The sequence below is a fragment of the Oryzias latipes genome, chromosome 6, assembly GCF_002234675.1.
Source record: "Oryzias latipes chromosome 6, ASM223467v1".
In the NCBI taxonomy this organism is placed as follows: Eukaryota; Metazoa; Chordata; class Actinopteri; order Beloniformes; family Adrianichthyidae; genus Oryzias; species Oryzias latipes.
Genome location: NC_019864.2, coordinates 1,981,078 through 2,006,392, shown reverse-complemented (window position 1 = coordinate 2,006,392; position 25,315 = coordinate 1,981,078). Strand labels below are relative to the sequence as shown.

General features: G+C 40.2%; 2 protein-coding genes across 4 annotated transcripts; both read left to right on the top strand.

Moving 5' to 3' along the window:
* The first annotated feature begins 253 nt into the window (after nt 1-253).
* alx1 (ALX homeobox 1) lies at nt 254-5,061 on the top strand. The gene is made up of 4 exons (XM_004079561.4): nt 254-924; nt 1,296-1,600; nt 1,776-1,904; nt 4,026-5,061. The coding sequence occupies exons 1-4, from the start codon at nt 708-710 to the stop codon at nt 4,368-4,370; spliced, it is 996 nt and encodes a 331-aa protein (XP_004079609.2). The 5' UTR covers nt 254-707; the 3' UTR covers nt 4,371-5,061.
* A 17,481-nt stretch (nt 5,062-22,542) lies between these two features.
* LOC101175600 lies at nt 22,543-25,040 on the top strand. 3 transcript variants are annotated; one of them, XM_020711455.2, is made up of 5 exons: nt 22,790-23,010; nt 23,502-23,696; nt 23,788-23,867; nt 24,344-24,513; nt 24,591-25,040. In XM_020711455.2, the coding sequence occupies exons 1-5, from the start codon at nt 22,861-22,863 to the stop codon at nt 24,644-24,646; spliced, it is 651 nt and encodes a 216-aa protein (XP_020567114.2). In that variant the 5' UTR covers nt 22,790-22,860; the 3' UTR covers nt 24,647-25,040. The 3 variants fall into 3 exon arrangements, with proteins under 3 accessions (XP_023811221.1, XP_020567114.2, XP_020567113.2); XM_023955453.1 differs by lacking the exon at nt 22,790-23,010 and adding an exon at nt 22,543-22,779 and having other exon boundaries at nt 24,344-25,040; XM_020711454.2 differs by having other exon boundaries at nt 24,344-25,040.
* The last annotated feature ends 275 nt before the right edge of the window (nt 25,041-25,315 follow it).

The window sequence follows — 25,315 nt, the reverse complement described above, 5'->3', positions numbered from 1 at the left end:
CACGTCGATTTCAATAAAGAAATACTCAACAATGCAATTTTAGGCTTCGTTTTCTTTATATTTGTCCTCCATCATCAGAGAAAGTCTACAGGAAAAACTTTAAAACACTAAAAACACTATTTCCATCCAAGTTGGATTTTAAAAGTGATGCAGATTTTCATTCCTTTTAAATAATAATAATATAAGTTGTGTAGTTTTATTTAAAGCATCATTTTTCTAAGAAACTGGTTTGTGTGTAACCCTGTTGAGTGACTTTCGCCTTTTTTTTTTATTGGCAAAAACATGAAAGGCGGCCATATTTTTGACATGGACGTGCTGAATGAATGTGGAAAGCTTCTGCATTCACTCTAACCTCAGACGGCAGCCACTTTGCGTCAGTGTTCAGGTGCGTCTCACAGCCTCATAAATCCCATCCTCGTCCACTGTCCAAACATGGGATCAATTAGTGGAAGTAAAATCCCCCAAACTGCTGTTTGGCCGATGGATGGATCCGGTGGATGGGAGGAGTTGTGTCCTGTTGTTTGCAGAGGAGGGAACTGCTGGAGAGTTCTTCAGGGCTCCTGCAGTCTTTGGGTCTATAAAGACCGTCTGCCTCCAAGTCAGGCCAAATTAACTCCACCGGCCAATTACTGCGCGTAGGAGGTTTGCCATCTTTCTCTGGGCTTTTTCTATCTTTTTTTTAAACTATATTTTAATAAGGAAATTGGATGAGAAGGAGCATGATGGAGTACATGGAGGAGAAGTTCGCGTTAAAAAGCTCCGACATGAAGGCTGGAGATTACTACATGGACCACGTCATGGAGAGCCTGGATGGAGCGCACTACTTCAGCAAGTCCTCCCCGAAGTGTGTGTCGGCCTTCGGTCTGCAGGGCGCCGAGCCGGGCGCGGACCAGTGCTCCTCCTCACCCTGCGGGGATCGGAGCGGTGCGTGCGGCCGTGCGCATCTGCTGCGCTTTCTTGCAATAATATTGATCTTACTGATGTTTTTATATTTTTTTTCTTTTAGTTATAAGCATATTCTGTGTTTGCAATTTTAATTTTTAATGAATATTGCATTTTTTAAATAACACACAACTATATAAATTGGATTGTACTATATTTAAAGGGATTAATTTAAATTGGATCAACCTTTCCTTTATAAAATTGAAAATCTCTAATGTATTCTTTTATTTGAATTACACATTATCTCCATTTTGAATTATAACTGCTGACCTGTTGAGATCATAAGAAAGCAAGTCATTGAAATAACATTTTTAATGGGTAGTAGTGAAAGGTGCGGCCGCTCTTTGTTGCAGCGTCCTACCCGGGGCCGAACTCGGAGGAGGACGCGCTTCACTCGGACCTGGGCAGGTCTCTGGACTCCTGCTGCCCTCTCAGGTCCTCCCCGGTGACCAGCGGCCCGGAGAAAAGCGAGCTGGACGACATGGGGGACAAATGCGACAGCAACGTGTCGAGCAGCAAGAAGAGGAGACACCGGACGACCTTCACGAGCGCGCAGCTGGAGGAGCTGGAGAAGGTGTTCCAGAAGACCCACTATCCAGATGTGTACGTCAGGGAGCAGCTGGCCATGAGGACAGAGTTGACGGAGGCTAGAGTCCAGGTACACAGGGAGAGCGCCATGCGCCATGCTCCAAACAGGCCTGGAAATTAGGAGTTTGTTTTTCCTAGAATAGTCTTAAACCCTTGACATAATTGTATCTCATTTTATTTATTTATTTGTAAAGGAAAACTTATCCTAAAGCCGTGTGATTGAGCATCTTCTCCCTTCCATCAAGGTCTGGTTTCAGAACAGAAGAGCAAAGTGGAGAAAAAGGGAGCGCTACGGGCAGATCCAACAGGCCAAAACGCACTTTGCAGCCACCTACGATTTATCAGCGCTACCACGGACCGACGGCTACACGCAGGCAAGTGCTGTTTTCCTCCCAGCTCCAGGCTTTTCCTTCCAGCCCCAGAAGCTCCGTTGGGGAATTTGAAGCGGCTCCTCCGCCGCGCGTCCCAACGGGGGCCGTGCGTAATTCCCTGCGCGGCACAGCCGCTGATCCTTTCTCTCCCCTTAACTCTGTTCGTAGAATTGTTGGTGCGTGTGTCGCAATAAATAGCAGGAACGCGTCACCAGGCCTTTTAGCTCCATGAATCATCCCTTATGAATCTGCAGATAACAGCTCGGACACTGATTAGACCCTCGGTGAGGTGTCAGGGCTGGATGGATGGCCTTATATCAGATTTCATGTGGACTCCGCATTAATCTCACAGTTTGAGCAAAGGTCAGGTACAAGATGGGGTGAGAGAAGATGCAGGCTGTCAGGTTGTCCTTTTTTTTCTTGCTGCTCCCTATCTGGAACTGAGAATGCGCCTCGGAGCGCGCGACCCCCTTTGCTTTTCTGGGTAAATAAGAGCAGCAGAATTTTCTCACAGACCAATAATAGACTCTCAAATTTTTTACATGATATTTTTAAATCCCGAACACAACAATAAAATTAAATATAGTTAAGTCAAAACAACCACGGCTGAAATTTCCACTGAAAACAAGTCCTGCACACTTTTAATCCCGCGCGCGTCTTTCTCACAAATCCCAGGAGTCCCCGCTTTTCTTAAAGGCGATTTATTACATTTATTAAATTTCTGCGGATTATAAAGAAGGAAGTATAAAGACGTTTCGTGTCGATTTGGAATAATCGGGCTCTCCTGCTGCGTCACGGGGCAAAAAACAGAAATCACTGACTGTCAGAGGTCTAAAGGCAATTTACTGGCTTTTGATTCTCTGTCGCTTTTTCATTTCACATTTTTTTGTGCTAAAAAATCTCCACTAAATTTCTGATTTATTTATTTAATGTTTCCTAAATCTAAATTAGTCATATTTAAAGAGCAACTGGGGTCGAATTCTCACTGAGCACAACCTGGTTGGAGCCACAAAGTCTCACATAAACCTTTCGGAAAAAGAAGACACTGCTTTGAATTTATGTTATTGTTTCTATTATGATCAAATTAAAGGAAATTTTTGGCACAATGAAATACAAACTTGAAGAGAAAAAAGCCTTTTTCAAATAGTTTATAACTTTTGACAGAGGTCCAGATGACTCTTTTAGCACATTAGATCAACTGAATGAAGCAAATACGTCAACGTTAATCAAATAAAAATACAGTTTGAGTTTTATTGGGGCAACTCAGCCAAAAATGTATAAATCTAAAAAATAAAAACAAAATTAGAACAAATCAAGTGACACCTATTGTGTTTATTAACCATAAGGCACAAATAAAATCCTTTAATTTGTTCAAAAATAAAAAATCTGCCTCATAATCCGATGCGCCTTAATTCTGGTTGTGCTTACTGACCTCCATTTGATATTCTGTGGTACATGGGGCCCAAAGATCCCTCAAAATGTTTCAGTTTGACTTGTGATGCGTTCTGTCCTTCAACTGTATGTGAAGGAAGTTGAAGGAAGTTTGATTAGATTTTCCCATTTTTTAAAATTTTAACTAGAAAGTCATTTTTTAAAATTAAGAACTTTTAAATTTGTCTTTAACCAGAGAGCAACAATGGAGTGATTGAAGGAGTGGGTTGCAGATCTCTGCATTACACTCTGGCTTCATTTGGTTTGAAAACAAAATTTTTGAATATTGTTATTATGATAAAACAATTCCAAACAAAAGGCAGATCTAGATTGTAGTTAGTCTTGAGTTAAGTGAATGAAAACATGAACTAGGCTCATTCCCCACTAAGGGAAGTGAGTAATGTAATAATTTATGGAATGCCTCTTTTCTAAATGCACTTCACAGTTAATTTTTAAAGTATTCATTAAGTTTTTAGTAGTAAAACACCTCAAACTTTCGCAGATAAAACTCAAAGCTGCATGTCTGTTCTGGAGTTCACCGTGTCTTATTTTTATTGTAAAACACATTTTTCACATCAACAATTTGCCCTTTTATTTTGAAACTCCCAGTTGCTGAAACCGCATTTCCTGCTGCGTCTTTAAATGTGACCAGTTCAAAGTCATTACTGATGTTTGACTGTCTGTACCCGGCAGATCCCCAACAACCTGTGGCCGAGCCCGACTCCCGGCGGCTCCGTGGTCTCCTCCTGCATGCTGCCCCGGGGCTCCCCTCCGTGCGTCACCTCCTATCCGCACTCCCCTCGCTCAGCCTCGGCTGCCACCGCCGATCACGGCTACATGGGCTTCCCCAACCAACAGAACCAGTTCGGCCACGTCTCCTTGAACAACTTTTTCACCGCGGACTCCCTCCTCACGCCAGCTGCCAACCCTCACCCGGCCTTTGAGGCCAAGCCCGAGTTTGAAAGGCGCTCGTCCAGCATCGCCGTGCTGCGCATGAAGGCCAAGGAGCACACGGCCAACATCTCCTGGGCCATGTGAGCGGAGCCAGAAAGGCCACGGGATGTCACTTTGCTGCTGTGTTGACTGATCGAACGAGTTCGTCTGCAGGGTAACAGGGATTTTCTAACAGCCTTGAACAGTGGAGGAACTAGATGTTGTGATGTCATGTGACCAAGCAGCAAGAAGAGCAAACGGGTGGTAGAATGTGGCCCACAGCAAGAGACTTTTGGAGCTTCACCATGGAAACACATCCAAGTCATTTCGGCTGTTGGCCTGGTTTTTATCCCACGAGCTGCGGACCGCTCAGGCCCCTGCAGATGTTGGACGAGGAGGTGAGAGCTGAGATGTGTTTTCTCAGTGGAGGTCAGGAAGTCAGCACTTCCTCCTAACTGAGACATAAAGAAGAGCCGCGGCGCAGCAGTAAAAGCTGACGGCTGCGGTGGGATTTGTGCGCCGCGTGGGCGAGTCCCCAAAAGGACGAGTCCCCAAAGCGACACATTTCTAAGTGCTGTGAAACAAACTTGCTTTCATCTTCCTCCCTAACGGAGAGCTGAAGGAAAAACGGCAGAAAAAAAGGACATTTTTGTGTGCTTTGTAATAAAGCTCCAAACGTCCATTTTGTGCCTTTACTCTAATTGACAGCAATGCATTGTGGTTAGATTTGAAAGATTGTTGGCTTCATGAACTGTGTTGGTGAAATCTTAATAAACAGATGCATTGACTGTTGTAAGACATCCCTTTTTTTGGTCAAAGATTTAATTGAAAACTGTCTTTATCCTGCCAACAGACCCAACAATTCATTTCTGTTACTCCTGTCTAAAACACCACCCCCATCAAATATTCACCCTCCTTTTTTTTTTTTACCGCTATTTGAGAAACCGTCGATAAAAATGGTGATGCGAAATTTTGGTCAAGAATAGAAGTAATTGAAACGCTGAAGCCCCTTTGAGAAGACCAACGTCTCTTATCCCTTGTGCTATCTTAGATGACCCCCCCCCTTCCATTGACGTGTTCTCCCCACCATGACAAAGGTGGATAAAGGTGGAAAGATTTCATGTAATCCATGGACACCAGTGAAGATCACAAATCATTGAAGAAAAAAGGTTCAGAGCACTGTCTAGTGGGTCTAGATGACCCAACTCCCAACATTTAAGTGCCTAGGATAACACAAGGGTTACAGAATTTTGGAGCTGGTTGTCGCAGTAAGCTAAAGCTTCAAGCTAAATAAAACAAAAAGGCATTCTTTCACATTTAATGATACTCTGTTATAACATGTTTGTCTGTCAAAATCTGTAAAACACTTGGATCCTTGATCAGAAAAAAGGCAAGAAAATGTCAACCTTCATTCATGATCCTGTAATCCGATTTGGTCGTGTTAAGTGTGTTTATAGTGGTCGGAAAAGGATTCCCAGACTAAATTACAGAAAGTTTGATGCCGTCTGTCAGGCTGATTCTCGTCTGCCTGTCTTTGAGAGGCTGTGAAGAGGAAACCAGACCAATGACTGTTGTTTCTATTAAATCGCTGATGGTCATCATCAGATCTTCCAGTTTGAATGGTGACAACATTTCAGAGTTTCTAAAAGAGTCTGGACAATTAAAATGATGTTTTCCCTTTTGGTACTTTAAGGGCTTTAATGCTGCATCGAATCAGTCAGAGGTCTTGGGAATGTGTTATCAATTGACTGTATGTGAGAACTGGACTGAGCCAGTGTGACGTCACACGTAGAAAATGACGTTCTTTCGGCTCCAACCAAATGAAGTCAAATCAGCCATTACGATCGCCGCCATGTTGGACCCGGATGTAATCAGTAAGCAGTGATTGGTCTGAGTCAGCATTTCTATGACAACCATTCTCACCAATCAGGAGTAAGCTTGTTTGAAGGCCACACCCCTACCACTTGAAAGGGGACTAGGGAGAATCTGTCAATCAAATGTTTTGAACGTTCAACACGACACCACCGGCTTTCATTGAGGCATGTGATTGATCAGTTAATACCATAAATAACTTGTGCAGCAAAAAGTGTTTTAAAATATCAGTTTTACTGCAGATAACAGATAACTTTACAAAAAGTATCAGATCAAGAACGGTTCTTCTGACCAATAGAATTACTGAGTGACAGCTGTTAATTTCTCTATAGAAGTCTATGGGATTATGGCTTCTTGGAAAAAGCAGGAATTTCCTGTTTGGAATGCGGGGGGGGGTCACTCTATCCAGTTGTCATATACAGTCAACCAATATACTGAATCACTCACACAAACTTAAACGCACTTCCCAGCTGCTACAGTGTAAATGTATTTACGACTATGTAAAAGAAAGTCAGTCTTTTTCGTGATGCTAAATGAAATTGTTTCCTGGGTTACGAATTGACTAAGTCAGTCAACCACAGACTGTATTGATGGGAGTCAAATCTGAGACAAACACGCCTGTCTGTATTCTTGTGGGACTGAACATGTGACATGCTCTGTTCTGTGACCGCAGAAGCTCTGAGCATCAAATTAATCACCAGATCTCCGTCCAGGACATCGCATTCCTCAGAGCTGGTTCTGCAGTTTTCAAAGTGGATTTGGACAGACTTGAATCTGGTGAATTTGTTGTTTTAAATTTCATTGTAAGTGGGCCACACGGCGGGGCAGTGGTTAGCGCCCTTGCTTTACAGTGAGAAGACACTGGCTCAATTCCCAGCTGGGACTTTCCTCTGGGGTGTGGACATGTGTGGGTTTTCTTTAGGCACGCTGGGTTCTTCCAACAGTTCAAACACATCCATTATAGGTTAGCTGATGATTCTATATTTTGTCATTTGGATGAACGTGTGTCCAGCAATGAATGTGTCCCCATGTAAACCAGCTTGGATGGGTTCCTGGATCAGCAGGACAAATTCAGATGAATTGATAACCTCCTTAAATAATTACATATTTGTATTGTTGTTGAAGAGAATATTCCTGCAATATTGCGTAACCCAATTCTTTCATTTTTTGGGGTGTAATATATCAAAATGCTAAGAGTGTTTGCACTGCTGCTGCGGCATAAAGAGGCAGGATGGTCTCACAGAAGTGAATAGGCATCTGCAGCTCTGCAGCAGAGATGCTGAGCTGAATTCTTTTTTTGTGTTGGGTAATCAGCTGGATTACTACAACTGAGAAGTGTCCCCATTGACATTTTCTAGGACATTCTGTAGTTTCTGCAGAGCAGCAGTAGTTTATCAGAAATTCACCTGTGAGTCATTGGTGGGACTGTTGGCGCAAAGCAACCCCACCTCCACTTCCCATCAGCCATCTGTTTTCATTCTATCCGGCTAGCTCTTCTATCGGGACGTCTAACCACATTTTTCAACAAAAACTGAAAGACTTTTGTTCAAGTTTCAGTTTAATCTTTTTTTTTTACTTGTTAACATTAGTACAAACTTGACTCAGCGATGGATCATCTTTTCCCGTGGTTCTGAGCCTGTTTTCATAATGCTTTCCTAAATCAGAGATGGATAGCCCTCCGAGGGAACCCCCATCTATAGCAGCAGTGGCCTTGATTCAATTTGAGCAGTAACTTGTGTCAGATGCTTTGGATTGAAATCCAGTTTGTTTCCTTAGGCTACTTCCTGGTTAAAGCCCCACTGCAACATCAAGCTCTGTATCTGCATGCATCGCAACAAAAAGGCTTTGATGCTGATGTTCACATGGATGAAAACACGAGGATGGCCTCTCTAATATTTCACAGACACTGCATCATAAGTGTTTTGACATTGTTGCAGCTGCAGAGTGCCTGTGATCCATCAAGTGTCACAACGTAGAAGAATGCTCTTTAGTTTTAGTCTTTCCATTTCCTGAATGCAGAATATATATTCTTGTGAAGTGAGGATATTGTGTGAAAGACGGGATAAAATGACATGAATAAATAATGACCAAAACATGAATTTAAAGTTTAAAAAATGTTAATGTTTTAACTATTTTGCTTCAACAAATCAGATTTGAAGGCCCACACAGAGAAACCAATTCATCAAATAACATCTTCACCTCCAACTTTATCGCATACATCTAACATCCCTTCTCCTGTACTTCACCATTTGATGCTGTCGACGACCATTGACTGTATCTGACAACTGGTCGGTTGTTTTTCCCCATAGTTTTTAGTTTCAGTTTAAAACTGTGTTGGAAAATAATTTCCTTTGTGTCTCGGTTCTTACTTCTAGGTTATTGGTCTAAATTGTTATATAGTGGTCTATTGAGAAGTTGCTTTCGCTATATTCCACACCAAGGAGCACTTAAAAGCCTCAAAAGTTTTCAAAAAATGTCCCTTTAATTCTGGAGCGTCTTATGTATGGTTGTGCTTGATGATGTAGAAGTCATTTTCAGAGCTACACGGCGCTCTGTCACAATGTTATGATGGGTGTTATGGTAAGCGCGCTAACACAGCTAACGTGTAGCAGTGTCAAACTGTGTTTTTTTTACATGTTACTAGAAAGGTTAGGAGTTAGCGTAATCACAGTAACGTTTGCTTTAGCTGTATCAGCCTGTTTTTTACGTTTTGGAAACAAGGGTTGTGTCCAAATTCCTTACCTACTCACTATGTAGTGCACTATATATACTATATACACTATATAGTGCACTATATATACTATATATAGTGCGTTCACCATTTTGTAGTGATGTCCGAATCTACAATTCCAAAATCCAGTGCCCTTGGAATTTCCCAGAAGTCTCTGTGAAAATCCAATGTGCATTGAATATAGACCACAATGCATTGCGTCAGAACCCTTTTTTGTAAAAATGTATTAAACATTTTTTTTAATAAACCATAAACATTTTTATCTTCAGAAGACAGTGGACTCATAAATAATCATCGCAAAACGCTCATATTAATTCAATTTTAACTTCGTGAATTTGATGAAGTCATATCTGCTGTAAAAAAGAAAAAAAAGTAGTGAGCATGGCATCCCATATGCTTATAAAATTTAGGGCACTACATAATCCCACACTATATTGTTTTTGGTAGTTAGGAGTTAGGGTGAGAATTCGGACACAGCCAAGGTTCGGACTTAGAGGGATCGTGAATATGGTTGCACGGGTAATGCTTCTAACGTGGCTAACAATGCTAACAGGGCTAACAATGCTAACAGGGCTTACAATGCTAACTGGGCTAACATGTAGCATACTTCAAACAAGTTCTAGAGTTACTATGAATGCAGTTAATGAAGTCTGGTGATTGATGGACTTTTACTCACACTTTAGTTTGAATGTATATAAAAGTTAAAAAGGCTGTTAACAAATAAAGAACATCTGACTCTTTGTAACTTCTGCTCCTTATAGTTTGATGTGCCTCATATGAGACATGAGTTTGTTAATAGACCAATCATTGACGAGGCACCCAATAATAGTGTGGAAAATACGGTGTTGCTAAAAGTAACCTGTGATAGGTGAATTCACAAAGTGGAATTATAGATGTTTTAAGGTTGTAAAACAGCTGGAGAACCTTTTTCTACACTTTTCTTGGACAGACATGAACATTTTCACACTTTCTTCTCTTGTTTAAACTCTCAAAGTTCAAACCTTAGTGGAAAAATAAGTCTAGGATTAAAGAATGAAAACAAAGATCAGTGAAGATTTCTGTAAATGTGGAAAACTGAATGCATTCTGAGGAGATTGATTGACAAAGTCAACGGCCAATCAGGACACAGAACACAGTTTATAAAAAATCACACACACACAAATTGCACTGAAAAAAAATAGCGAAACTCTGAAAGGTGAACTGCAATGCAGCGAGAGAAGATGGGACTATAGATACTGGGTCATTAACCATTTAGCACCAGAGCTTTACCTCATGATTTTGATTAACGTCACTCTTAAGCTGCTTATGCAATTACAGTAAATCAAAGTGTCTTCATGTGCAACAAAACAGCTGACTCATGTTGAAATGACTGAAGAGTTATGGTTTTTCAAAGAGCTTTATTGAGGTTTTGCGGGGTTACAGGGTTAATCAACAAAAAACCATAAGTATTTTTCTGACTATTCAGCTTTCTAGGACGGAGTTTTAGGGCCATCAAAAAAAAAAAGTAATATTACGAGATTTAAGTCGTAAATTTAGACAACTATAAAAACTTGTAAATTTACGAGAATGAAATTACCTGATGCGCCGCATCGCGTAACAAATATTCCGTGTCGTGCCACACCACCGCTGCAGTCAAGATTCGGCGACATATATATATGCTGATCTTTCCGATGGGTTGAATAAAGCATCAGTTCAGTGAGAACGTTAATCTCTTACCGCTTGTTTTTGTCCAGATGATGAAGCTAAAGGTTGTTTTAAAGAAGCCGGCGCAGTGATACAAAACATTTAAGCTAAGTGACCGGAACTTCTTTTTCACCATGCGGTTATCAGGTTTTAACGCACACCCAGCAGCCAATCAGAATCGAGTATTCACCCGGACCATGGTATAAAACACTGTATACTTCTGCATTGGTGATCGGATGACAGGTTCATGACGTAAGATGACAAATGAACTTCAGGTTGTGTGAATGAAAAGGAGAATTAAGGCTGCATCGATCCTCTACACCCAAACGTAAAACTCCGCTTTACCAACACCGAACCCCGGAAAGCCGGCTCCACTGAAAATAATCTGATTTTGAGTCGCCAAAAGGTTCAGAATCTCTGTGAATTTTAAACCTATCCGGAAATGAAGCTTCACAAAAGGCTCCACATATTTCATCGGAAAACTTTGGTCTTTTTTCCTCGTTAATCTATGACGTTTTTTCTTGTAAATTTACAAGTTTTTAAGTCGTATATTTACGAGAAAAGAATCTATTAAATGTACGATTTTCTTTCTCGTAAATTTACGACTTAAAATCTCGTAATTTAACAGTTATGACCTCTTTCTCGTAAATTTAGGACTTAAAAATCACAATTTTTGTTTTTTTGGAAACTGGCCCTAAAACTCCGTCGTAGCTTTCAGCTTGTGTTTGGTATTCTATGAGGAAAAGGATAAATTAAGAGAATGACTAAGAGAAAAACTGTGAGGTAAATCTGATCAACCTCTTCCCTCACTCCATCCAACAACTGGGCTGCCCGGCATTCTGCCTCAACCGTCCTCCCCCCTGTGTTCAGGCGTGATCCTCTCACAGCCGGAGACGGATGGATGGTGCTGCGGTGTGTGTTTGTAGGAGAGAGTGAGATTGTTCCCGCAGACCAGATCCATCAACAGCTCCGATGGTTTTGACCCTTCCAGGTTAACTGCAGCCATTAATATGAGAGTCCCTCCCCCATCTCCTCACCTCCCTCACAAACTTGTGAGGGGGAGGACAGGCTTTGGTGCGTGCACATGCACACAAACACACACATCTCTCGGGCTGATAAAACAGAGGTAGATCAAACGTCCTTTTGGCAGGCGGCTGAGAAATGGTGTCGGCGCACACTTATGTTCCACCTACAGTTTTGGAGTCTGCCCACTATTGTTGTTCTAATCACTCATCACTGATGTTCTGCTTCTTTTTCTTCTTCTTCTGCTCTGAAAAGCATCTGGAAGCCAAAGACAAAGTTGTTTGTCAAAAACCCCAAATGACTTTTCAGAATTGATGATTAACAAACATTGAACCACCTCCCAGTAAGAGGAGATTGTCCTTAAATAAAATAACTCTGCTCCTTTCTGTGGGGCTGTAACAAACATCCAAAGGCTCCGATATTCCCAATCTGTTCCCATTCTAGTTATATCGAAAAAAATGATTTTTTTTCAATTTGATCAATAATTTAATTAACAGCAGATGTATTCAGATTCCTGCCTCAGCACTAGCGCTCATCATTATCTATCAAAGGAGACGTCGGCGTCTTATTCGGCACGTGGGAGCAGCTACGGATGAAGAGATTTTGGGAAATCTTGGTTGGTGATTTTAACCCTTGTGCTATCTTAGATGACCCCCCCCCCCCCCCCCCCCCTTACATTGATCTGTTATTCCTACCATGACAAAGGTGGGTAAAGGTAGAAAGATTTCATGTAATCCATGGACACCAGTGAAGATCACAAATCATTGAAGAAAAAAGGTTCAGAGCACTGTCTAGTGGGTCTAGATGACCCCACTCCCAACGTTAAAGTGCCTAAGATAGCAGGAGGGTTACAGAGGAGCTGTGGATTCTACAATTCCACATGACACGCTCAACTTTTGATGAGCCGTGTGACGCTGTGGGACCTCGTGTGGCGCCCGCTGTGCAGTGCCCAAGGTCGCCAGTTCCTACCAAGAAGCGCATTGCCGTCCGGTTGTTGGTCACGTGACTCATTTCATTTTAATAAAGGGTTTCCATTGCAGGTTTGTGAAATATGTCCATTTCCTCAAAAATCACCTCCTCTAAGCGTGAAAACTTTTTTCCAGAGATGCAAATTTTTTCCAAGTTGTTGTCTTCCCATTAGGCAAATTTATTATTGCAAATCCAATTTGCGTGGTTTCATAGTCAATGGAAACGCAGCTAGCGTGAGAGTTTGATGGTATTTCCACTAAAGATAAAAAAGTCCGTTTGTAAAACATGTTTGGGAAACTGTTGCTGATTTAGATTTAAGGACTTTTCTTGTTGTTACAGTTCTATTGAGGTGTTGCGGTGTCTTCATTCTCTACATTCTTGTCATCTTTCTATTGCAACTGTGTTCAGCTACACTTTGAGGATAGAAAAACTCTGACTTTTCAGAATTTGTTCCAAATCAACAGTGATGTTTATGTTTTGTTTACTGCTGAAGTCAACCAGGAAGTTAATGGAAAAACATTGGATGGTGACATTGTTTAAAGTGATAAATATCCTTTCTTTCTTTCTAAATCTTTGCTTTTATCAGTTATGTGTGCTTAATTCTGATATCTTCTTCTAAATAAAAGTTTTAAGTACTTATTATTTCAATTTTCATTCCTCAAGTGACACACATGGAGGAGCCATATACATATTTATATTGAATAAGAAAAATCTTGGTTTTGTTCATAAATTATTGATCTTGATGTGATCATTTAGTGGATCAGTAACGATCCACACCGCTGGTCCTCTGAGCTCTGCAGATTTAAAGACATGGATGCTTTCAGTTTTAAACAAAGCATTTAAATCTGAGGGAAATTAGAAATACACCAACATTTTCAAATAATTGTTTGTACATTTTTAGCTTGCTTGCTTATATTTTCTGAAGTATCATGGTAGGTGTGTTCATTCCTTTTTATGGGGTGGATGTTTTTTTTTATCTCATAAAAAAAGGACCCATCATAAACCTTTTGCCTGGAATTTTCCATTTGATTAAAGCGGACCTGTTGACCTGTAGACCCCGCCTTCACCCAACAGTAGCCCAGTTAGGCTCTGGGAGCCCTGTGAGCCTGAAGGGGAAGCAGTGGGTTCAGAAAATGGCTAAAATGACATTTCAGCAATAATGTCCTATTTTCCATCATTTGTCTTAAACTATATTAAAAAGGGGCTTCTACAGTATTTCAAATGTCAATTTCTTTTTTTAACAATTAAAAAAAATAAACCAAATGTTAGAGCAAAATGTGCTCAATGAAAGGAAATAAACAACAATAACAAAAAAACAAGACATAATAATGAACAGGCAAAAAATAATGGTGCTACCTGTTTTGGCCATATGCATCACAACTGCCTTATAATGTTGTTTGTGTAATTCAATTCCAAAATCCTTAAATTAAGATTATTATTTTTGACATATATGTTTTGAATTTGAATAAAATATCTTCAAATGAGACAATAGTAAAGTTTTCCTTCGACAACATTTACACAGATACATTTTCTAAAACTCTTTTGGAGATTAGGCTACAAAGTTATAGTTTTGCTTTTTCATATTTCTAAATGCTTAATTTTAAAATGAATATCTATTTCATCAACCCGCTAAATCCCTTTTGGGGTCACAGGGCAGCTGGAGCCTGTCCCATTAAAGATGAAAACAGCTCATTTGAAGGGCCAAACATCATACGCACACCTAAGGATTTATTTAGGTGATCTATTTGGTTCTGGGAGGAATCCAGAAATGCCTGGAGAAACCCATGCAGGAACATGCAAACTCCACTGGGAAATGCCCCACTCGGAATTCTAACCAGGGCCTTTGCAGTGAGACTGCTAACCACTACCCCACAGTCCCAGCCCAAAGGAAATGCAATAATTGCTGTGAAAACTAGTTTTTCTGATATTAATCCCATCATATTTTTGATTGTATTATCAAGAACTTTTTTAAAGAAACTACATAAATCAAATAATCCATCCATCCATCCATCCATCTCTGAGCTGCTTACATCCCTTTCAGGGTCATGGGGCAGCTGGAGCTTTTGCATTTGACGCCATCTAGTGGTTACATTTAAAATTTGCAGCCACCACTTTGCAGAGGGCTTCATGAGATGAAAGAAAGAAATGATGGTTTTACTTCAGATGTGGTCAAATGTTACACCCTCCAACTGCCTGCCTGTTTACTTCTTTGTGCCCCTCTCCGTTTGAGTGAATGTGATGTAATTTTCCTCATGATCAAGAGGCTTTCTTGTAGTTCTATTTTCTTCCTTTCCTACAGTAAGACTTTTCTGTTGTCGATTCAAGCAACATCTGATCCCTTCTACTCCTTTATTCCAGAGTTTGCTGACGTGTCTCTTCTCTGTTAAAGACTGAAACAGTTTAGAAACCCTCTGGCCTTGAAAACTGTTGGCAGCTGCTCCGTTTTGTAGCAGAAAAAACCTCAGAACAGGTTGGACGCTCCCCATCCCCATTTCAAATACTAGTACGGTGGTTTCATTTCATGTTTTTACTCTAAACACAGAGAGTACACACTAAAGCACAAACCTTAAAATTGTGAACCTTTCAGTACAGGCCGTGTCCGCGGGTGTGGAGCATCCCTCACAAACACAACATCACACTGGAAGAAGTGCCTTTCTCAAAACAAGGTGAAAAATACAGAATTTAAGATGATCTTTACTTGTTTTAGGTGAAAAAAATCTGCCAATGAAAGTTGTCTTGGGGAGATTCTTTAAAACAAGTTGTGTTGTCTTGACCTGTTTAGACAAATAAAAATTTGAAATGAACAATAAACAGTCATATTTAGATATAGTCCTCCTGTAATTGGAAATGTGTTTAAAAAAATCATGTTTTGCTCAAAAATATCTTCATATTATATATTAGTACAGTTTCTTCCAGGGGTGGTGCTATAGGGGTCAAGGGGGGGCAGCTGCCCTCCCAGCAACAAGCTTTGGCCCCCAGATTTTGAGTAAATGTCACTGATGGAACTGTACAAGGCAGGAAATGATCAATAAATGCAAAAATGTCACCAGAATGTAGTGTGAATGTATAACATGTACAAAACTGTAAAGAGAATTATGTGGATCATCAGGTGTTGTAAAAAAGGGGTGGGATCATACAAGAGTTCTCTTCAACCCACTCCTTTTCAAGCACACTGTCTTGTTTTGTCCGTTCATTATTTCTGTGTGTTTGAAATAAGAAAAATTTAATTGAATTAAATATTAGTATCATCAGACAAATATTTTCATCCATTAAGAATAATTGGAACAGCAACAAACCTTTTTGCCCTCTCCTGACCGCCCATTTAAAATCCACCAATGCTTTGCCCCCAAATATATCCTCTGTTAAGCGCTGCAAGAGTCCAGATGTCCCTGTTTGTAGACCATAATCCTCCTAAAATAAGACTAGAAATACACATTTAAGATAAACTTCTCTTAAAATGACCTGAGTTTACTCCTTTAGCAAATCTGTTCCTTGAAAGAAGACCACTGACAATCAAAAACAAAACTCCTGTTTAAAAATATAATGTAAAAAAATTTAAAAAAACTTGTTTCATTAAAAGTTTTTCTTAAAACTATGTGTTTGTTCTACGACGGAGTATTAGGGCCACCAAAAAAAAAAAAAAAGCCACCAAAAAAAAAAAAAGAAAAGTAAAATTACGAGTTTTTATCTCGTAAATTTAGGAGATAAAAACTCGTAAATTTATGAGAAAAAAACTCGTAATTTTACAAGATTTTAAGTCGTAGATTTATGAAAAAAAAATTCGTAAATTTACGATATTAAGTGGAAGTGAGCATGCAGAGCAGCAGGTGAACGCCGCGCAGCAACAGAGCAGACCAACTAAACTCAGTTGAACAGGTGAGCTGAATAAGCTTAACGTTCCAAATATCTGGAAGCTCATTTGTTTGATTTACAATTTATTAAAGTTTTATTTATTGATCGTTGGTTTGCAGGATCCCTGCAGCCCGATGAAGCCATCGGTGTCCCTGCAGTTTTCCACTTCAATCCTTTCTTCCTCCACCCAAAACAAGATCTCTACGTTTGTGTGACGCTTCCGTTTGAGGAGGAGGATCACTTTTTTGGCATTTTCAACGTTCTAATGCTCATATAATAAACCATTTTCATTCATCTTAGTTGTTTAATGATATAACGGGACGTTTACTTCCGCATTGGTGTTCGGATCTGATGACAGGTTCATGACGTAAGGTGACAGATGAACTTCAGGGTTTGTGAATGAAAAGGAGAATAAAAGCTGCAGCGATCCTCTACACCCAAACGTGTCTCTGAGCTCCTTATTTTACATATGAAACTCCGCTTTACTGACACTGAACCCCGGAAAACCGGCTCCACTGACAATAATCTGATTTTGAGTCGCCAAAGGTTCAGAATCTCTTTGTTTTAAACCTACAATAAACCTGGAAATAAAGCTTCACAAAAGGCTCCACATCTTTCATCTTCAAGCGATGCTCCGATAAACGGACAACTTCGGTGTTTTCTCCTTGTTAATCTATGACTTTTTTCTCGTATATTTACGAGATTTGATCTCGTAAATGTACGAGAAAAAAACTCGTAAATTTACGAGATAAAATGTCGTAATTTTACTTTTTTTTTTTTTTTTTTTGGTGGCCCTAATACTCTGTCGTATTGTTCAAATCAAATGACCCAACAAGAAATTCCAGATTTATTGTCTTGAATTAAGTTTGTATGTCTCACTGTAATGTTGGTGGAAGTTGGTTTTGTCCTATAAAATATTTAGGTTAGAAATGAGACCAAAATACTCTGAGAGATTTCGCATTTCTGCATTGCATAGGTTAGCCCCACCTTTCAGAAATAGTGGTGAAGTGGGCGAGCTGCATAAAAGCTCTCAACAGGAAAACAAGACAGACATGTGGGAGCAACCTTAAACACATTATGTTGTAAATGCGGTTTCATTTCATTGCGGTTTTCTATTTTCATGAAGTGCTTTCCAGTCCAAATTCACAAGTGATGAAGTACTCTGTGAAACCAGAGTGTGCTGCCAAAACTGAGTGGAGGTCTTGTGTCCTTTGTGGCTCACTTCAGGCCTGGGGGGGTTTCCATGAGTCTGTTAGAGGCCTGTGGCAGGATGGCTCCCAAATCCAATTAGGAAGAGCTGGGACTGGATGTGGACTTTCTGCTGCCGGCTGTCAGTCACGGTGGGACAGAGCAGGTGTCCAGTTACCAGAGGGGTCAGAGTGGAGTTCCATGAGTGTCTGTGTCAATCACTGTCTGCATGAGAGCTGCATTATTCAGATACTTTCTTTGTGTTATTTCCCCTGTAGACAAACACAAAACAGTGAAACCTGCAAGCCAGTTCCAGGTAACCCAGTCTGGTCTTCTAAAAGTGTTGTTTCCTCATTTATCACAGGGAAAGGTCCCTCAATAGGTGAAATCCACAAAGTAGGTTTACAGATGTTTAAAGGCTGTAAAACTCCACACTGCACACTTAATCCACTTTTCTCAGACAGACATGAACGTTTTCCCACTTTTCTCTCGTGTCTAAATTCTCAAAGTAAAATGTTCATAGAAAAATACGTCCAGTATTAAAGAACCAAAACAGAAATCTGCTTGCAATCTATGGAAGCATTTGTGTAGCATAAATAAAAGTAAAAGTCAAAACCGGAAATGCTTTTTCATTTTCAAAATGAAACTGCATTTGTTGACTCAAAGTGAAAATGAAAATCCTCCAGAATGCTTTTTCATTTTCTTCTTCAACACCGCTTATTCTGTCACTAATTAAAATGATAATGAAAATGGTATTTGACATTTCATTTTCAAAATGTTCTCTGGTAAATGTGCAGCTAAATTCCTTTAGAAATGTCTAATTTGACATTTAAAATGGATTAACAGAAATGCTTTTTCATTTTCAGAATGAAGCTGCATCAAATGCCTCAAAATTAAAATGAAAAATCAATCCTTCAAAATGCTTTTTCATTTTCTACTTAAAAACTGCTTTTTCTGTAAAACAATTAAAGCAAGAATACAAAGAGGGGATTGCATTTTCGTTTTCACATCCACGGCTCAAACAATGTTGCATAACTCAATTCCACTCAGTATTCTCAGAGGGGGGGGGCGATGACGGAGCCTATCCTAGTTACTGCTGGACAAAGGTGGGCTAGACCCTGAACAGGTTACCAGACTGTTGCAGGGACACACACTCGCATTCATGCACAGAGAAAATTTAGAGTCACCAATTACCCTATGGAGCATGGACTGTGGGGGGAAAGGGGAGGGGCAAGGAACAACATTCAAACTCCACACAGGAAGAACCCAGCCAGGATTTGAACTAGCTAGGGCAGGAGTGCTGACCACTACACCACTGTGCAGCCCTGAAAACCAACCAATGCAAATCAAGCATTTCCAGATTGGTTTTTAACTTGAGTAATTTCTGTACCTGCTGTTCCAGAATTTGTGTTCTGCTCACCGGGATCAGGGGCCATTGGTAGCATTAGCTGTGTTAGCCTTTGGTTGAGATTTGATCTGTAGAACAGTCATAACCATGTTGTTCATCGTGGAAACAAGTCATCCACTTGCTTCTTGAATGTGTCGATCTTGTTGTTTGTTTTGGGCTTGAAGTCCTCATTCCTCGGTTCTTCAGTTAGCTCTGAAAGTCGCCCATGAAGCTCCACAAGCTGTTTCTGTGTGATCTTGATGGCTGTCACACTCACACCCAAATCTTCAAGTACATGTCTTCAATTTCTGTAGTTGCCTGGCTTTTCTTCAGGGCCATGGTCGGCTCACTTTCCGCAATGATTACGTGATTACCCCTTCTGCTATCTTAGATGACCCCCCCCCCCCCCTTCCATTGAGGTGTTCTCCCTACCATGACAAAGGTGGATAAAGGTGGAAAGATTTCATGTAATCCATGGACACCAGTGAAGATCACAAATCAGTGAAGAAAAAAGGTTCAGAGCACTGTCTAGTGGGTCTAGATGACCCAACTCCCAATGTTCAAGTGCCTTGGATAGCACGAGGTCTAGAGCAGACTGGATAATCCGGGTTGATCTCGGCTTGACCAGAGTTGCTTTCATGAGCGTCAAACTGCATATGTTAGCACTTCAAAAGTTTCTAATCCAAACAAATAGAAACTCTGCTCACTTGTTTTCATTTTCTTCACATTTGATAAACTGCAGTAGAAAGTAAATCTCTTTTCTCCAAAGGCTCTGACACCAGACCTCAGTGACAGCTGTTTCTGCTGACGCCTGCAGGTTGTGGCGGAGATAACGATCACCTTCCAGAAATAATTGCTGTGCTGACCTTTTCAAATGCATGATGTTGGTGCCTTTCTTTGTCTTCTCCAACGTAAATCATCTTAGATGATTTATCTCTTACCTGACAGATTTGTTCTGTTATTTTTTACATTTTGTGTCTTCAGAACAGTTTTGGTTTGGTTTTACCTGTACCACCATCTGTGGAAAAAGTTAGGCTGGAACTAAAAAAATTACAAAAACAACCTAATCCATAATAATAAAAATCTGCATTTTACCGAAGGGAAAAAATGAAATCTGGAAGTATCCGCTTGTTCCAAGACACCAAAATCCAATACAGAGAAATAAACAGCTGACACTCAGTTATTCCATTTGTCAAATTAACCATTTTTGGTGTGGTACCTTTAACTTTTGTGATAATCCATATTTTTTTCCTGTAGTGCAGGTTATTCATGTTATAAACTGGCCAATCAGAAATCTCCAAAAAGTATTTTCTTATTTTCTGCACTATGGGGTGAACTGGATGATAAGGTGCATCGTCTCAGCAGTCTTTTTTCAAACTGATGTCTTTTTTAAGTCCGTCAGTCAGACTTTATTAACGGTGTTCACAGAATGTTTTTGTGACACGCTACACGTTAGCCACGTTAGCCACGTTAGCCACGTTAGCCACGTTAGCCATGTTAGCGGAGTTGCATACCTTGATTGCGCTGACTTTGCTTGCAACACGTCAAACGGACTCATATCACTAAAGCTACGTTCACACTGAACGCGATTTTATGAATTTTATGTACTTGAACAACTAATATAATTTAAAGTAAAAGTAACAAACAGAACTTGGCTGGCCGTGCAGATCGTGTCATAGGACCGGCCCGACCTCTGTGGTTTTAGATAAAAGTCGTGTCAGACGGAAGTTAAATATGTAGGGAACACAACAGTTTATAAAATCCTATCGTATGGTTCCATCCGTTCTACCGCTACTGGCTTGAGAGTGGCTTTAACAGGTTCTGCCACAAGAACTTCCATCGGTTTAAAACACATTGGATGCCCTAAAAAACTCCCACTGTCATTGAAAAGGGGAAGCAAAAAACAAAGTCAATCAGTTCTGTGGGGTAGAATGAAGGTTTCCAAACGTTTCTCCATATGTTAGAGCCGACACACAACCTTCCATGGCTTCTCACCGACACGGTCAGCCCAGCACTATACTCAGAGCTGAAGGCTGAAGTCATGGCAGCTGTTGTGACGGCCGACAGGATGGCATTAACATGTGACGCTTGGACTTCAGTCGCCACAGAAGCAGACCTCCTCTTTTACTAAGTGGCAGCTAAAATCTCATATCCTTCAAACTCAGACAATGACTGAAAGCTGCACTGATAATTGATTGGCTCCTGAATCATAATCTCGAGGTGCCTTAAGATTCCCACCCCTAAACATTTCTTACTAGAATTTCTTTCTTTAAGTAGGAATTCTTGGTGAAACCATTTTTCTTAACCCTTCGGCAGATTTTGCTGCTCATTTAAAGAAAAAGTTTCACATTTTAAGACTTGGCTTGTTTCCTGAGAGCTGCTTCCAGAGCTGGGTGTCTGCGCCACACTACGGCTGTTGGGGTGACGGAGGTTCCTGCCGTGTCCTTCTGCAGCCAGACTGCCGCCGCAGGGGGGCGTGCTCTCATTTCTGACATGACTCAGATCCACAGTTTATACACCTCCTTATAAAATCATGCAGCTGAGTTCTGCTTGAACAAACAAACAAAAATCTGGTAATTTGGAAAAAGCAACCAGATACGACGAAAATGCAATTTTCCCTAGTCTGTTTTCTAACTACTGATACTTTTAACTTTATCAAAGACATTTTAAATCAAAATGAACATTTCTTGGGGGGGTTACTTTCATTACGTGTCCATTAGATGGCAGCCCACGCTCACTTCATTCACAGTAGAGCCACAAACATTTAGAAAAGTGTCTCTGGTGTGGCTGAAACGGTAATACAATATCAAAATGCGTGCATTCTTCTATTTGCCTACAATGATTGAAATCCCTTTTTGTTGTCTGTGCTCCCAGTATTTCAAAAGGCCAGAGTGGCGTCATCCTTTCTTCACCTGAGCCTCCATCAGCAGCGCCGCAGATCTGCAGTCCTTCCTCCTCTGACGGAGAGCTCTTTCTCTGAAAGCACGCCACAAGTGCTTCTAAAACCACTTTAAGACAATCGAGGGGCACCAGGTGGGAGCGCTGCTCTCTCAACTTTATCATTAGAGAAGATGGGAGATGGCCGAGCCCGGCGTCGTGATGGGGCACTTAGACGGCACTGCCGAGAATAAAAGGAGAGATGAATGAGCCTTCAAGTCAACACTTGGAGATAAGAAAAAGTGGCAGTAATGGCTGGAAGGAGATGTGAGGGGAGAGTATGTGGATCAGAAAAAGTACAATTCAGCTTCAAGCCTCAAAGTGTCCCTGTGTAAACCTGAATTAGTGCAGACAGGAAATGCATTGAGGCTGAGCGGGGAGGTCAAAGGGCAAAGTGAGCTTCACACACTGGTCTTTGGGATGGAGATGTGAACGACATTTTTTCTTCTTCAATTGAGACATGCTGTAAGAGGTTACGTTAAAATACGGCGTGATGTTTGACATGATCAGTCAAAAATTTAAAAAAGATGCATTCTAAAACAAAGTCATAAATATGTCGATTCCTGAACCAATCGATTCTTTCGGAAAAACATCTGACTGAAAGGCAAACTATTTCTTTTTCCTTTTTGCAATAGGCTATATGCACACTCACTTCCGCATTCCAAGTCGGCCAGCCAGGTTACATCCGGCGTCGACGGCGCACATAGCGTCAATAACAACTATGGCATTTTTCACTCGGTCCCTTCAAGATGTCCCAAAGGTAACGGTCAACGACGTGAGTCGAATCATACAAAAGTTATGTCACACTTCGACAACCAAGAAAGAGAAGGGCTTCAAATTGTATGTGTCAAGCTACATCCACAATTTTGAAGGTAAGATCTGGACGTGTTCTGTGTTACATGCCCATAGCATGCATGCTATCTAGTGCTAGCGCAGCAGGTGCAGCGTAGGCTATGTTTACTATTATGTGTCAATCACAGCCAATTTTCCTAACGCCTTTGTCAATGTCAGTTTCAAACAAGGATTCAAGCACAGGAGAGGTAACGATTAGGGCTGAGTGCTACAGATCTATGAGGAAAAGCCAAAAGCCTCACAGCTTAAGCGTAAGAGAAAGTTATACTGCAGGTTCAGCGCAGATTGGTTCATGGTTCATGAGACAGGTTACGTTTGGCAGATCAAAGTTTCTGTGAATCATTGCATCTAATAATGCTAAAGGTTATTTTAAAGACAAATTTCATTTACCATACCATAAATAACACTGGTGTGTTGGAATATTTATCGATATTTAAATATGTACGCTAATCACTGGGATTCACAGAAACTGAGTTCCGTTTTGTCACTGCATTGACACACGTTCTGTGTCCACTGTTGGGGATGATGAGTAAAGTGAGATAAATAATAATATAAATAATATTGTGGCTACAATTTTAGCTCATACAAATTGTTTAGTAGTTATTAATTGTTTTAGTAGTTAATAATTATATGTCGATGGTTCAAATTTGTTTGTTTTGTTAAACATTCTCACTGTACTCATGTATTCTCTTTTTAAAAAACTGCGCTTTTATTCTATTATAACAGATTTGTGTATTTTCAGATTGTGCTTGGGGATGCCCGTCCTGTGCAGCTACACAGCTGCCAGTGTACCTGTGTGGCAGGTACAGCTGTGTGTAATCATGTGGCAGCACTGTTGTACCAGACTGCACATTATTGCCAGCTTAGCATCACCTCTGTTCCCCCAACACACAGCTGCACAGAGACTGAACAGAAGTGGCATAAGCCAAGATCCATGGTAACTAATGTTTTTAACAGGGTACTTTTCTACTTAATTTTCTATTTATGGATGTTTGTGTTTATTGAAAACCTTTTTTGTTCAAATGCAGGGTGTTAAACCTGGTCTTGTAAATGACATGGTGATTCTTTCAGCCAGACCCAAGGAACGAAAACTGATGGAAGGCATTAGGTTAGTATTATTTTTATTATCATTAAAGGAACACTCCACTGTTTTTTCATATTAAACTATGTTATTTCCTTAACTAAGATGAGTTGATGCATACCTCTCTCGTCTCAGTGCGTGCACTTAATTGCTCTGGATAACTATAATGTATGGCAGAATAGCACTTGGGAACACTACTATATCTGCACTTGAGAGCACTTTGACTCGGCGCAGTAATATCATCACTCCTAAAAGGATATTTCTGTGGATATTACTGCGCCGAGTCAAAGTGCTCTCAAGTGCAGATATAGTAGTAATGCATTTTCTGTAGTAATCAGTGAGACCTCAGATAAAGTAATAATCTCATCATATGATACATTGTATGTTTAAATAAATAAAGCTTTTTTGTTGTTATTTTGTTCATTCAACTTATATGTAACTTACTTTATGGCTCATTTTAAAAAATTAAATTAAAAAAAAACATTATTTTGTTTTTTCCATAGGAGCAACTTGTATAAGGGTGTCAGTTCAGCTCTGCCTGAACTTTCCACACTCAGGGTGGATGAAGTCTACCATGATGTTCCAAGTGATGTGGCTCCACTGATAACAACTATGGCTATGGACATTAATGTTCCTCTGGTTGACTCTGCATTTGGAAAAGTGCAAGAAGGAAGTGTGTTATCCTATCATATGCCTGCAAAAAGAGTTCCAAAAACCTGTCCCCACACAGATGCTCCTTCTCCCCCACAGCTGCCACTTCAGGGTTACAGGCTGGGACCCGCTACCTGCTCTTTTGTCTGCACTGAACATCAGCAGCACCACATGATGTCCCTGGAAACAACATTAGAGAACGCACACAAAACAAACTCTTTGCTTCCCTAAATAATTAGATTCTGATTGCCTGTCACACTTCTTTATAGAGTGCTGTTAATTTCTCTTTTCTCCATTTCTCTTACTGGCAGTAACTCTTATTAGTTCAATCCATTTCAAAATATTTGTACATATATATTGATTCAAGTTTTTATTTTTTTTCTTAATAGTATTACTATGTTTCTTGTTGTATTAATACTAATCTATTATTAAATTACATGTTACATGTTCTTCCGATTAATTTTTTTGATAATTGGTTACCTAAAAATAGTATTTTATAACTGTTGTTTGTAAATTGGGAGCCCTAAATAAATGTTATTCAGTAAATAATTCACTGTGCATGAAAGTATTATTCTTATATTACAGATGGCTTAAAAGCATTGGTGAGGTAAAGTACATATAACATGCAAATAATTCAGTAGTTCTTTATTCAAAGAGTATGTGCAATGTACAGCAGTGCATACATAACATTAATTATAAAATTCAATTTATACAAAGTAATTTACAAAGCTAGGACGCTCTCTCCTCTCCCACACCCCCGGTCGTGAAGTGGGAAGGGTGAAATTGTTCCACTCAAACAGTGCTGGGACAGCTCCCTTGTTTAA

Coding starts and splice junctions, on each gene's coding strand:
- alx1 (XM_004079561.4), top strand. CDS start 708: ATGAGAAGGAGCATGATGGAGTACATGGAGGAGAAGTTCGCGTTAAAA. Junction 925..1,295: donor ACCCTGCGGGGATCGGAGCG/GTGCGTGCGGCC, acceptor TCTTTGTTGCAG/CGTCCTACCCGGGGCCGAAC. Junction 1,601..1,775: donor TGACGGAGGCTAGAGTCCAG/GTACACAGGGAG, acceptor CCTTCCATCAAG/GTCTGGTTTCAGAACAGAAG.
- LOC101175600 (XM_020711454.2), top strand. CDS start 22,861: ATGTTTACTATTATGTGTCAATCACAGCCAATTTTCCTAACGCCTTTG. Junction 23,011..23,501: donor AAAAGCCTCACAGCTTAAGC/GTAAGAGAAAGT, acceptor GTGTATTTTCAG/ATTGTGCTTGGGGATGCCCG. Junction 23,868..24,343: donor AAACTGATGGAAGGCATTAG/GTTAGTATTATT, acceptor TTTTTTCCATAG/GAGCAACTTGTATAAGGGTG.